The 14810-nt window shown below is 45.7% G+C and overlaps 1 protein-coding gene across 1 annotated transcript in view; it reads left to right on the forward strand.

The window, feature by feature from the left end:
- The window catches only part of LOC101542434 (zinc finger protein 568-like), a 36892-nt gene extending 24124 nt beyond the window's left edge, over positions 1-12768 (forward strand). The window contains exons 4-6 of the mRNA XM_055142724.1: positions 8826-8908; positions 9776-9902; positions 12679-12768. Coding sequence (XP_054998699.1) covers positions 8826-8908; positions 9776-9902; positions 12679-12698 — 230 coding nt within the window. The 3' untranslated portion in view covers positions 12699-12768. The remainder of the gene's footprint in view (positions 1-8825; positions 8909-9775; positions 9903-12678) is intronic.
- The last annotated feature ends 2042 nt before the right edge of the window (positions 12769-14810 follow it).

Consider the following 14810-nt stretch of genomic DNA (forward strand, 5'->3'; position numbering starts at 1 on the left):
GATTGTGGCCATCCTAAGGGCTAGCTCATTCAAGTTGAGAGTGCAAGAAGTTCATTATTTCCATCTAATGGGAGAGAACAGTTTATTACAAAAGGACTCATGAATTTTACATGATACCCTGCCTCGGAAAACCGGAAGACAAAGGCTTGTGAATCTAAAAGATGCAACTAAACAACAAAAATCTCAATTCAAAACGACCTTGCTCTATTCCAAGGATAGTTCATCTTAAGGTAAGTAAATAACCTTCAATTATTGAAAACAGGCATAAGTAGGTATTTGTAAACCAGCTGTCTGCCTTATTCCTGAGAGCCAGGTGGCGCTATCTGTCCCCAGATAAGATGCAGGGTGTCAAAGCAAGTATTCACTCCAGAAAAAATTAAGTTCTCAAACACTGTTGATATGAATCACCAAATTCTGTTAATGGGGTAGAGGGTGGAAAGTGGGGGGAATGAGAAGAATTTTCTTATCAAATTACATGAAATAGACAAAATGGAAAAGAGGTTTCCAAGGATTGGGGGTAAGAGAAACCGGATGCAGTTTCTTTGTGAATAATCTTTGAAGTTAGTGGCAGTGGTTGCACTAATGTTTTGAATGTAATGACACTGATTGTAGACTTAAAAACATTTCAAGCAGCAGATTATGCTATCATGTATGTATTTATATTTTTTGGCTTTTGGGCCAGGTCCAGCAGTACTCAGGGCTTACTCCTGGCTCTGTGCTTAAGAAATTACTTCTGGAGGTACTCTGGGGTGGCCTACACGGTATTGAGGATTGATCCTGTGTCATACATATGCTAGGGCAAGTGCCTTATTCCCTGGACTGTTTCTCTGCCCCCCCCCCACCACCCCGATCATGCACATAATACACACACACACACAAATTTGGACCCCAATAAACTCATCTAGGGGATGAGAATGTCTACCTATTACCTATTACACACCAAATATTTCTATCCTCTCAGTTTATATATTGAAGCCCTTAACTCTGCGGTGTGATGGTTTGGGGAGTTGGAATCTTTGGAAAATATGTTTAGACGAGGTCATAAATGAGCCACATGATAGCTTAGAGCCCAGTAAAGGGAGGAAATAACCAACATTCTGCCTTCTGCCACATTAAGTCACAGCCAAACTGCTCTGCAGGCTAGTGACTCTTGAACAGTCTGGAAGATAGATGTTATTTTATTTATTGGTTCAATGGTATTAGGTCTAACATGACTGGGAGACCAGACATCCTCTTAGAGCAAAGATGAGTTCACAGGTGAAATTTCGGCCCTAATAGTTAGAGGCATGAGGATGTTCTGATACCAGGACAGATGCCCTGGAGAATCCCACAGTGAGCTATAGGCATAGTACTCTAACTGCAGATTCTTCTAGGGGTGGCTTTAATTGAGTTCTGAGTTACAAACACCAGGGGGTCTGGGTCAGTCTTAAAGAGCCATGCCAACTTCATGCCCTCCTCTACATATTCATCCCTTTTTCAGGTAGCACAACAGAGCAATTGTTTGAAAATATGCTCAGAGAACTTATTTTCTAGTTTGGGGACCATACCTCACAGTGTTCAGGACTTGCCCCTTGCTCTGTGCTTAGAGCTCACCCTGGCTGGCACTCCGTGGAACCCATCCAAAGCACCCTCACACTGACCCCATCTTGGGAACAGCCCTCCCCCCAGGATCCAAAGTCAATGTTAATGGTTTTTCACAGGTGCCTGACACAGGTCTTGGAAAAGATAACCCATCATCTATGTGTATTATGTGTACAGTGTGATTTTTTTTTCTTTTTGGGTCATACCTGGTGATGCTCAGGGTTACTCCTGGCTCAGCACGCAGGACTTACTCCTAGCGGTGCTCAGGGGACCATATGGGATGTCGTCCATCAAATCCGGGTTGGCTGTGTGCAAGGCAAACGCCCTCCATGCTATACTATCGCTGTGGCCCAATGTGAATATTTTTCCCAGTGTTATTTGTTCAGTATCAGATGTATATAGAATACATCTTTCTCCTTATATTAAGTTTTTTTTTAATTAGGAGCTTAGTATATTTTATACAAGAGAAACTCATTGAAGGATTTCAGTAATCTCAAACACACCCTTTTCAACTTAATACTTTATATTGATAACATACTTTTAAATTTTTATTTTCCTTATTTACTTTTGGAGTCACAGCGATAGCACAGCAGGTAGGGCATTTGCCTTGCATGCAGCCGACCTGGGTTCGATTCCTCCATCTCTCTCGGAGAGCCCAGCAAGCTACCAAGAGTATCCCGCCCACACAGGCAGAACCTGGCAAGCTAAGCATGACATATTTGATATGCAAAAAACAGTAACAAGTCTCACAATGAGACGTTACTGGTGCCCACTTGAGCAAATCGATGAACAATGGGACGACAGTGCTACAGTGCTACTTTTGGAGCCCTGGCAGTGCTCAGGGCTTATTTTTGATTCTGCTTAGAGGTCAGTTCTACCAGAGGTCAGGGACCGTACATGGTATTGAGGATTGAGCAATGGGGTTGGCTGCCTAAGGCAAGTGCCTACCTCACTATACTAGCTCTCTGGGCCAGATAACATTTATTTTTATAAAAGCCAGAGTTATATGCTCAAAATTTTAATAATATTACTTTTTTAGATATGACATAAAGCTCTAACATCTTTATTAAATTGTAACATAATAAAAGGCTCCCTGAGCCAGAGGTACTTATTTATAGCATTGTATATACTAAGATAATTTTCCAGAAAATGCTGAATAAAACCTAAATCAGAGATGGGGTAGTGTCTTCAGCAAATAGAATTCATAATGCTCACAGGTGAGACCCTGAATTCAAGGTCATTGTAAGAAAATTGTGGAATCAGAGTAGGGCTCTCACCTTGCATTGGGCCAACCCAGTGCAATTGGGCCAATCATCAGCATTCCAGATAATCCCCAGGCCCTGCTGCCAGAAATAATCCCTGATAGCAGAGGCAGGAGTAAACCCTGAGCACAGTGTGGTGTGACCAGAACAAAAAAACAAAGATGTCTGTCATATATGCACTTTCTAATTAATTTGACTTAAAATTGTTTTAAGTCGGGGCTGGAGCGATAGCACAGCGGGTAGGGCGTTTGCCTTGCACGCGGCCGACCCGGGTTCGATCCCCAGCATCCCATATGGTCCCCTGAGCACCGCCAGGAGTAACTCCTGAGCGCAAAGCCAGGAGTAACCCCTGTGCATCGCCGGGTGAGACCCAAAAAGCAAAAAAAAAAAAAAAATTGTTTTAAGTCTTTTTGCTAATTTAAAAATTAATAGGGGGGGCCGGAGCAATAGCACGGCGGGTAGGGCGCTTGCCTTGCACGCGGCCGACCCGGGTTCGATCTCCAGCATCCCATATGGTCCTCCAAGCACTGCCAGGAGCAATTCCTGAGTGCAAAGCCAGGAGTAACACCTGAATATCGCTGGGTGTGACCCAAAAAGAAAAAAAAGTTAATTGGGGCCTGCAGAGATAATACAATAAGGGGCTTGCCTTGGACTTGACTGACCTGGGTTCGATCCCCAGCATCCCACATGGTCACCCTGACAGCAAGAGTGATTTCTGAGTGCAGAGTGTCAGAAATATGTATTGAGCACCACTGGGTGTGGCCAAAAAAGCATACAAACAAAAAAGTTAATAAAGATTGCTTTTCTACAAATGTGATCCAGATGGCACAATTTCAAAGTGTTGAGTGTTGTCTGCATTTGTTTATTATAAAATGACTTCTCAGGGACAATCCATGCACTTTATCATAATCAGAGTATATAGTTCTGTTATCATAATGGCTGTATTTCCATCTTCATATTCTTTACTGGGAACGTAAATTTTGTAATATATACATTGGAGATCAAAATAAACGTGCTTCCAGGAGCCAGGGAGAAGTTGCAGGTTAGAGAGCAGGCTTTAAATGCTGCCGCCTGACTCAGAGGCACATGAGAAAATGCTCGACATCACTAATCATCAGGGAGATGCAGATCAAAACAATGAGATATCATCTCACCTCACAGAGACTGGCCCACATCCCAAAAAATCAAAAGCAACCAGTGTTGGTTCGGAGGTGGGGAGAAAGGGCCTCTCCTTCACTGCTGGTGGGAATGCCGACTGGTTCATCCCTTTTGGAAAACAATATGGACGATTCTCAAAAAATTAGAAATTGAGCTCCCATTTGACCCAGCAATACCACTCCTGGGAATATATCCCGGAGAGGCAAAAAGGTATAGTAGAAATGACATCTACACTTGTATGTTCATTGCAGCACTGTTTATAATAGCCAAAATCTGTTAAAAAAAAAAAAAAAACAGTGCCCAAAAACAGATGACTGGTTAAAGTAAAGAAACTTTGGTACATCTACACAATGGAATACTATGTAGCTGTCAGAAAAGATGAAGTCATGAAATTTGCATATTAGTGGATCAACATGGAAAGTATCATGTTGAGTGAAATGAGTCAGAAAGAGACAGACATACAGAGAGCGCACTCATCTGTGGAATATAAAGTAGCAGAATGGGAGACTAACACTCAAGAGTAGTAGAGATAACAACCAGGAGGTCTGCCCCACGGCTTGGAAACTGGCCTCACATGCTGGGGGGAAAGACAGCTAAGATTGAGAAGGAACACCTAGTAGAGAATGTTGGAAGGACCCACTCAGGTTGAAAGCTGCGTGTTGAAAGTAGACTATAGACCGAACATGATGGCCACTCAATACCTCTATTGCAAACTACAGCATCCAACAGGAGAGAGAACAAAAGGAAATGCCCTGCTGCAGAGGCAGGGTGGTGGGGTGGTGGGGGTTGGGGCAGGGGTGGTGAGAGGAATACTGGGAACATTGGTGGAGGGAATGGACACTGGTGGAGGGATGTAAATGAAATGCAAACATGAAAGTTCATAAGTTTGTAACTGTACCTCACGGTCATTCACTAATAAAAATTTTAAAGAAAAAAATTTAAAGAAAAGGGGCTGGAGTGATAGCACAGCGGGTAGGGCGTTTGCCTTGCACGCGGCCGACCCGGGTTCTAATCCCAGCATCCCATATGGTCCCCTGAGCACCGCCAGGAGTAATTCCTGAGTGAAGAGCCAGGAATAACCCCTGTTCATCATTGGGTGTGATCCAAAAACAAACAAAAAAAATTAAAGAAAAAAAGATAATGTATCATGAAAAAAAAAATAAATGCTGTCGCCTAAGTAGGATCTCTGGCCTCTGTCCATGAGGGTCAGTGGGTGTGGCCCCATAACCCAATCAGGTCAGATAGATGATGGGTGAATGAGTAGCCTTAACGCTAAGGCCAATCTAGGGGATTAGATGAGCTACAAGAATAAATAGGAAGCTCTCCTATCTGCTCACCTGGAGTTGCACAGGAACTATGGCAGGGATGCTGGTGGAAACTAGAGCTTAGGTACCTTTTTAGGGTAGCCAGGAAGCAATGACTCATCTTTTGGAACACTTAAGAACTCTTCCTAGAGAAAGTATGGGTGGGGAACTAACTTTTCTTTCTGTGGCCCTCAGAGCAGAGGAAGGGCTTTGCTTTGTGGTTCTTGGAGAATGCACAGGACGGTGGAGGTGTGGGTGATGGATTATGCCTTGCTCACTGGGTGATTGGCTAGGTGTCGAATGGCCGAGTGGAGGGATGCATGAGTGAGTGTGGGTGAGGTTAATGGATGATGGATAGATAATAAAGACACTAATGAAGACAGCCCAACATACTGCCTGAGGATGCTCAGAACCTAAATAACTCCTCATTCTCCCCTTCTCGCCTGGCAGTCCCAAGTCCTGAAATACTACCTCTAGACAAGGTACTAGGTAAATTTATCACCTAAGAAGAAACATTTAATTTTTCTTGACATCACTTTTTTTGGCGGGGAGGAGGAGAGTGGTGCGGCCACACCTGGTGATGCTCGGGACTTAACCCTGGCTCTGTGCTCAGGGATTGCTTTGGGCGGGCTCAGGGGACCATATGGGGTGATCAAAATCAAACTCCGTCAGCCTCGTGCAAGACAAGCTCCCAACATATACTATCATGAAGGCCCCTCGACTTACTTTCTTGAGTGCTGGGGATCCAACCCAGGTCTCATATATGGCACAAACTTTTCTGCTGAACCATAAATCTTTTCAGGCTTATTGTTGTGGAAATTTCCACCAAATGACAGCGAAAAACCAAGCAACACGCCCTTGAGAAGAGGGAGAAACACTGACATAGTACGCTAGTGGACCCAGCAGAGCTTTTGCTCCAAAAGAATTGGGTCAGAACAAAGGCAAAAAAGCCCCATCTTTATGGAATATGTGATAGGGGCCGGGGTATTTGCAGGCAGCTGGCGGGACAGCACAGAAGCAGAAATTTCCAAGCATGCTAGTTTGCAAAGCAGGTTCTGGACCAGTCAGGGACGGCAGCATATTTGAAAGATGTTCCAGGGTTACCAGAGTGTCCAAGGATTAACAATGGGACTAGGACCACCTCAAGGACACCCCGAGTGCACTCCTTGACTATGTCATGTCTCCCCGATTCCCGCTCTCTGTTCCTCTGCGTGAGGTCTGCTTGTGTGAAATACAGCTGCTGCCCGCATTACAACCGAGCCAAGTTTGCTGAATCTCCGGCCCTTGCTGCAGGGACTGAAGAGGGCTTAGAAGCCCGGGACTTGCGGGCCTCGAGGGTGGGGCGGCTCCCACAGGGCCACGCCCCTCCCCGGTAACCCGGCAACAGCACCCGCGGGGCCGGAAGTAGCTTTTGTTTCGGAAGGGGCGGGGCCAGCGACCCCGGGCGGGAAACCACCGGTGCTGGGGGCGGCTGCGAGTTCTGTGCGCTCCCGCGGCGCTTCCCGGCTTGCGGCGTCTGCGCGGGTGAGGGCGCGGGGGCGACCGGGGGCGACCGGGTGGGTGCACGGCGAGCGGTCGGGGGACTGCGCGCGGGGGCTGCCAGGGCCCGGAGAGACGTGCGCGCGGGGCTACTGGAAAGGACCCCGGGCCAGAGTCCGTGGCGGGTCCCGGGAGCCCGAGGAAAGGGGTGTGCATTGCAGGGTCCCTGTAGCCCCCGAGATCGCGGCCGGGAGTCCCCGGCGGAGCACCGCACCGGGCAGGGTCGCAGCGAGGAGCCGGCCGTGGGCCTGGCCCATGGCAGTGGCGGTGGCATCTGTGCCGAGCAGCGGCCCCTGCGCAGGGCGGTGCAACGGGACTTGTGAGCTCGCGGGGGGTCGCCGTCATGGGGTCCACGCGGAGACTTGGTCCTCGATCTCACACAGGGTGTGGGAGCGACATCAGCGATTGATTAACTGGTCCTTTGGCCGTTTGGAGAACCCCCAGAGAAGCGCTTTTAAGTGTTTGGGTGTCGGGGCTGGAGCAATAGCACAGCGGGGAGGGCGTTTGCCTTGCATGCGGCCGACCCGGGTTCGATTCCCAGCATCCCATATGAGGGGTAATTCCTGAGTGCAGAGCCAGGAGTAACCCCTGTGCATCACCGGGTGTGACCCAAAAAGCAAAAAAAAAAAAAAAAAAAAAAAAGTGTTTGGGTGTCAGTTATTGTGACCTGACACCTGAAGGTGGAATGTGGGAATGTGCCACCTTCTCCAGAATGACCCGCTCTGGGGACCACCAGGAAGAGCTGCGCTTGCTGTTTCCTGACATCCCCACCCCGACCTCCACTTCGGCAGGACTTAGCCCTTGGGGCCTGGCCACTGCTTGGGTGCAGTGTGACCTGTGAGTCCAAGGGTTCCTTCGTGGAGGGGTGGTCAGTGGCTGCCCAGTGCTTGCAGCCAGTCCTCTTTATCTTCGTTAAAAAGCACTCCCTCTGGACCTCGCTGCCGCAAATTTGCGGCAGCCCAAAAACTCATACCTCACACCACCCATAGTCCAAGAGTACCCTGCCATATTTGATGGGGTTTAAAGTAGGAGGCAACAAATCTTAGCGGGAAATATTTTTTAAAACATATATATAGTATATACATATATATATACACACACACATATATATATAAGCACACAAGGCTCAACCTTTAACAACGTGTTAGTGATCTCTTATAGAAGGGCTTAATGACGCCTGGTAAAATACAGTCTACACACTCTTTCCACTAAGGAAACTTTTTTGTAGCATTTTCAGCAGTTTTTTCATAACAAACAATACAAAATAAATTATTTCGATTCTGCTTTGGGGCAGGGATTGGGGTTCAGGATGGAAACATCCAAAATATGGTCGTGGGAAGGTATAGTGGTGGTGGGATTAGTGTTCGAATATTAAATGTAATCAAATATTGTGAACTACCTTATAAGATTAAAAAAAAGAAAAAAGAAAAGCACTCCCCGGTAAACTTGAAGACTTGAGGGCACAGGAGCTGCATTGTCTCTCATAACTTTCTTCCCTACAGTTGAGTGGGGACCAACTGTAAAGTACTTCAGATGCCAGGAAGATGGTTTACGGGTGGAGCCTATCACAGAAGCCCAGAATTCAGCTCTCAGTGTCACAGACACTCCTTAGCACGAGGCCTCCAAACAAAGAAACTGCTTTTTAGTTTTGGTTTGGGGGCCACACCCAGTTGTGCTCAGGGCTTACTCCTGGTTCTGCTCAGAGGTCACTTCTTGCCAGCTCGGTGGCCCATGTGGAGTGATCCAAGCCGGGTCAGTCACAGGCACCTTTACTCTTGTACTGATTGAAAGGTAGCCCCACTCAGGCCCCTTTTTTGCTTCCAAGTGAGGCAAGCACATTCTGGCATTTATTTCAGTCGTATGTAAGATTTCTTGAGTTATCTATAGAGGTTATTTCAACCTAGGATGCTGTCACTTCTATGCAGATGACCCTAAGAGTTCTGGTCATTTCTGGGTGATCATGTCCTTTTCATTTCCCCAGGATTTCTTTCTGAAGAAACTAACTTTCTTATGAGGAGATTGAGGTCAAAGGATGGGGAATCACAGTTTGACAATTGTTCTCAGGTACGAAGTATGACCGTCTTAAAAAATAACATTCTAGTATTTCTATGTACGTATCCATCTCGTTAGATGTCTCCAGAATTCTTTTGAAAATAGTAGATCCACTCAAAGTCCATGTTGAAGTTCCTTACAGTGTGAATCTTTTAATGATGAGAAATTATACTTAATAACCTTGGTATTTCAATATTTACCACTTAACGACTATCTTTCATAATGGTAACCTCCTATTTTTTTTATGTTGGATGCTATGATATTGTAAGAAAATAAAAGAGTTGGGGCTGGACCAATAGCACAGCGGGTAGGGCGTTTGTCTTGCATGTGGCCGACACCCCCGGGTTCGATTCCCAGCATCCCATATGGTCCCCTGAGCACCGCCAGGGGTAATTCCTGAGTGCAGAGCCAGGAGCAACCCCTGTGCATCGCCGGGTGTGACCCAAAAAGCAAAAAAAATAAATAAATAAAAGAGTACATTTATTGAAGAGTTATTTTCCTCAATTAATTTCCACTCTCTCTAGTTTATTTTTTAATTTATTTATTTATTTGTTTATTTTGGGTCACACCCGGTGATGCACAGGGGTTGCTCCTGGCTCTGCACTCAGGAATTACCCCTGGCGATGCTCAGGGGACCATATGGGATGCTGGGATTCGAACCCGGGTCGGCCACGTGTAAGACAAACGCCCTACCCACTGTGCTATCACTCCAGCCCCTCTATGTAGTTTATTTTAAACGGTGCTGTTTCAGACCATTATTTTTTTAGGCAGATGACAAGATCTAGTGAGACTCTTTGTCATTGAGTGCCCTTCCTCATTGTCCAGTGAACATGGGTAAGATGTTGCTTGACTCACATCAGCATTTGTGTGATGTCCTAGGACTTGGTGACCTTTCGTGATGTCACTGTGAGCTTTACCCAAGAAGAATGGAATTTGCTGAACCCCTCTCAGCGAAACCTCTGCAGAGATGTCATGCTGGAGAATTACCAGAACCTGATGGCAGTAGGTAAGGGCGTCATTGTTTCTGCAGCCTCTTGTGGACGTGGATGGACTTGCTGTGCTGGTAGATGGGTGGTGGCTGATCTGTGTGGAGGGTTTCAGAGATTCCTCTCTATATGCCCTGCCATGCTATGCCTGGTAAAAGCACTGGAATTGGGGATGGAGATGTACAGTGCTTCGGGTACTACCTGATTTCTGTCCCCAGCACCTTATCCCACCCCATAAGAACAACCAGGTGCAATCCTGGAGGCCCCTGAGCTTTGCTAGATGTGGCCTTGGATACTCATGAGCACTGCTGGGGTGGCCCTGGCCTCTAGTACCAGAGGGCCCCAGCACTGAACTGCTAGCCTGTCCTGCTAAGTATCGCCCGAGTAGCCTCAGGATCCTTGAGCTGAAAACTTGGGAGGCCAGGGGCTGGAGGGATTGTACGACGGGGAGGGCGCTGGCCTTGCACACAACCGACCCAGTTGTTGTTATTTTTTTTTCTTTTGGGGCCACACCCAGTGATGCTCAGGGGATACTCCTGGCTCTGCACTCAGGAATCACTCCTGACAGTGCTTGGGGGACCATATGGGATGCACGGGATCGAACCTGGGTTGGCCGCATGCAAGGCAGGTGCCCTCCCCACTGTACTGTTGCCCTGACCACCGACCCACTTTTGACTCCTGGTATCCCATATGGTCCCCTGAGCCCGCCAGAAGTGATTAAAAAAAAAAAAATCATTTGAATTCAGTGTCTGGTCACAGTCCATGTATTTGGGAGCTAATGTAGCAGTTCCCTACTGTGCATCACTCACTGGCGTTCTGGGCGCCCCCAGCCCTGACCATCTTGGGCCTGGTCTCCAGTCTGGGACAGCTGCCATGGCTGACCTCATTGTGCGAGCTGTGGCTGCAGCTTTTGTCTCCCAGCACCCTTGTTGATGAGGCGGAGCAGTTGCACCATCACCTTGGTTTCTGATTCTGCTTTTAGGTGGTGGTTTCCTGAGGTGGTTTATTCTGGGTTTTGCCTGTCTTTTCTCTTGGTTCTTGTGATGATTTTCGTTCAGAATATTTCTACTTCCTCTACCTAATCCCATTCTTTTTGCCCACCAGATTTAATGTTTATTACAGAATCCATTTGTAACGTAAATAAATGTAGACAGTTCTCAAAGCTAAAATTCTGACACGGCCAAACTCCTTACATTTGTCTTTCGTTTTTGGTTGTATGGAATTTGGAGACAACAAATGGGCTGTTTTTGTGAAGTGACTTTGCTAGTTGTGTTTGGTGATCTTGAGGGTCACTCAGGTGGGGCAGGTCGTATGCTTTAGGGCTTGGCTCAGCATTGTGCTGGGAGCTACCAGTGACCCCTTGTTGATGCTCAGGGTCCACTGGAGTCAGGTCTTGTGGTACTCTGGGGACCTTGTGGTAATAGGGATGGTACAGTTTTGTCTTTTTTTAATGTAGGACTTTTGCTATTTATTCAGCCACTGATTAAGCTGATTTAATTGGGCATGAACTCCACATTACTTTTTTTTTAATTGAATATCCACGAGATAGACCATTACAAAGCTGTTCATAATTGGGTTTCAGTCATGCAGTGATCCAGCACCCATTTCCCACCACCAATGTCCCGTTTCCCTCCCACCATCCCCCAACACCTCCCCCCACCCCCCAGCCTCCCTCTATAGGAGGCACTTTCCTTCTTGCTCACGCTCTCCTTTTCCTTTTGTGCATTATGGTTGATACCAGTTTTTTGATTGGGGCCCTTAAGTATGAAAAACATGCACTCCTTTGATTTGAGTTATCAACCCTGGATCTTTTAACCTTACTTTTTTTTGTGGTTTTATTTATTTACTTGTTTGTTATTACTATTATTTTGGTAAAACAGTTTTTTACTGAAACTCATTTAGAAAAATGTGAGAGGATAGAGAGGGAGAAGTACATGTTTAAGAGAGAACAGTTTTCTTAGAGTGGAAACAGCAAAGAAACAGCAAGACAAGTGAGACATGTTCAAAGGAGAATGTGGTCTTGAAAGCAAGACTAATCACCTCCTGGGTTTTAAGTTAACTGAACTTACATTTCCTTCTGCAAATTCTTATATTTCATTTTATTTTGTATTATAGAATGGGAGCTGCAACAACTTAACCAAAAAGACGTGGCATTTCAGCAGTTTAATTTGGGGAATGAAACCTCAAGGATAGAGACAATAAGATCAGTAAGTTTGAAAATAGTAGTTCTTACTTATACCACCTTGACAAAAATACTGAGATCGGGCTGGAGCCACAGTACAGCAAGCAGGGCACTTGCCAGCCCAGGTTTGATCCCCAGCACACACTGCCAGGAGTGATCCCTGAGTGCAGAGCCAGGAGTAAGCCCTGAACACTGCAGGGTGTGACCCTAAAACAAAACAAACCAAGCAAAACAAAAACCCTTGAGATTTTTATTAGAACCACGAGTGATAAGATTTCGCTTCCTAAATGGTACAAAATCATTGACAGAGTCTGAATTTGTGGTTGTGCTAAATCTACCTTAAAATTTGAGCTTTAGAATTCTCAGAGGGACTCATTCCCACATGGTTATCTGACACTTATTTCTTAAAAAAAAATTCTAAATGTGGTGGATGAAGATTGCGCTTCATTCTGACAGCGGAATCGAATCATTCAACTTGAAAGAAATCCATGATAGTAATTGTGTAAACATAGTAGAAATGATAAAGGTCAGAGTACTCTGTGTTGTTTCTGTATTAAGATGGACATTGTCAATAGTCTGAGAAATAACTGAATAATGATTTATATATTATCCAGCAGGAAAGAATCCAGAATGACTGGGATGACTCTGATCGTGAAAACTGTGGAAGAGACTCCAGTGGCCACTCACGCCCTAACACACATGGGAACCCTCAGGGTGGAGGGACGTCTCTCGAGTATAAGCAGTACAGAAAGGGCTTCCTCCCTCCGAAGAGAACATCCTCTGCAGAGACAAACTTCGCTGAGCCTGTTAAACTTACTGAACATAAAAAAGCACACATAAGAAGGGTTCCCTGTGGCGAGGAATGTGGAAATTCATTGAGAAGTTTCTCAAATCTTCATGCTTGTAGTGCAGTTGACACAGAGAGGAATGTTTACAAATGTCAGAAATGTGGAATAGGTTTTCAGTGTGCTGCTCTCCTTAAACGTCACGTACAGACACACACTGGGGAAGAATTCCATGAATCTGATCCATGTAGGCAATCCATCACTCAAGTCTCAGACTTTATCCACCATCCTAATACCCACACTGGAGAAAACCCTTGTGAATGTAAGAAATGTGGGAAGGCCTTCTCTAAGCCTTCAGTCCTTACCAAACATACGAAAACTCACGTTGGAGAGAAACCTTATGTGTGTAAGGAATGTGGGAAGGCTTTTACTAAGCCTTCAGTCCTTATGAAACATACAAAAACTCACACTGGAGAGAAACCTTATGTGTGTAAACAATGTGGAAAGGCCTTCACGCAATCCTCACACCTTACTGAGCACACAAAAATTCACACTGGAGTGAAGCCTTATAAATGTGACAAATGTGGGAAGGCCTTTGTCGCCTATTCACATCTCACGTATCATTTTAGATACCACACTGGAGATAAGCCTTTCCAGTGTAATATATGTGGGAAGACATTTACCAGTTCTTCATACACTATCATTCACAAGCGCATGCACACTGGCGAGAAACCTTACGAATGTAAGAACTGCGGGAAGGCCTTTGCGACTTCTTCACACCTTACTAAACATTATCGATTTCACACTGGAGAGAAATATGAGTGTGACATATGCGGAAAAACGTTCGCCAACAGTTCATACATTATCATTCATAAACGTATTCACACTGGAGAGAAACCCTATGTGTGTAAGGAATGTGGGGAAGCCTTCGTTAGTTCTTCGTGTCTTACTAAACACCATCGGTCTCACACTGGAGAGAAGTACGAGTGTGACATTTGTGGGAAATTGTTTGCCAATAACTCGTACATTATCATTCACAAGCGCTCTCACACTGGAGAGAAGCCCTACCCGTGCAAGGAGTGTGGGAAAGCCTTCACTCAGTCTTCACGACTCACTGAACATATAAAAATTCACATCGGAGAGAAACCTTATCAGTGTGACAAGTGTGGGAAGTCTTTTGTTACTTCTTCACATCTTACTAAACATTACAGATCACATACTGGATAGAAGTGTTCCCAGGAGATACTTATCAGGCAAATATATTGATATTGACAAGTGTACTCACAAGGCAGAGAAAAACCTGTGTGCAAGGAATGGGGGGGGGAACTTTCACCAAAATGCAGGCCCTAACAAACATAATACGGTCACTGGAAAAAAGAAACTCTTAATTTGGGCGTCGAACCCTACTCAGCTCAGGGCTTACCCCCTGCTCTATACTCTGGGATCACTCTAGGCAATGCCTGGGGGTCATAGGGATCTAGCTAGACTTGGCCACGTGCAAGGCACGCTCCTTGATAGAATATCTCTCCAACCCCAAAAGTTTTGTGGGCACATGATGGGTAATTTCTGTTTCCTCAAATTGTGCCAAACATCACAGAAAAAAAGCAACTGAAAATTTGGCAGTGCCAGGAATACAAAAACGCCTTCATTTTCCCACTTTTAGCGGCTTGGAAATCTCATCCTTAAGAAAAATCCTGTGGGGTTGGAGGAATAGCACAGCGGGTAGGGTGTTTGCCTTGCACGTGGCCAACCTGGGTTCGAATCCCAGCATCCCATATGGTCCCCTGAGCACTCAGGGTTAATTCCTGAGTGCAGAGTCAGGAATAAACCCTGTGCATCGCCAGATGTGACCCAAAACGCAAAGAAAAAAAAATCCTGTCAATGTAAGGAAAATGGCAAAGTCCTCATAGCTCTATTCACTGGAAGATGTACGATGGCCATACTGCATGTATGATAGAACA

This window comes from Sorex araneus, chromosome 6 (genome assembly GCF_027595985.1).
Source record: "Sorex araneus isolate mSorAra2 chromosome 6, mSorAra2.pri, whole genome shotgun sequence".
Classification (NCBI taxonomy): Eukaryota; Metazoa; Chordata; class Mammalia; order Eulipotyphla; family Soricidae; genus Sorex; species Sorex araneus.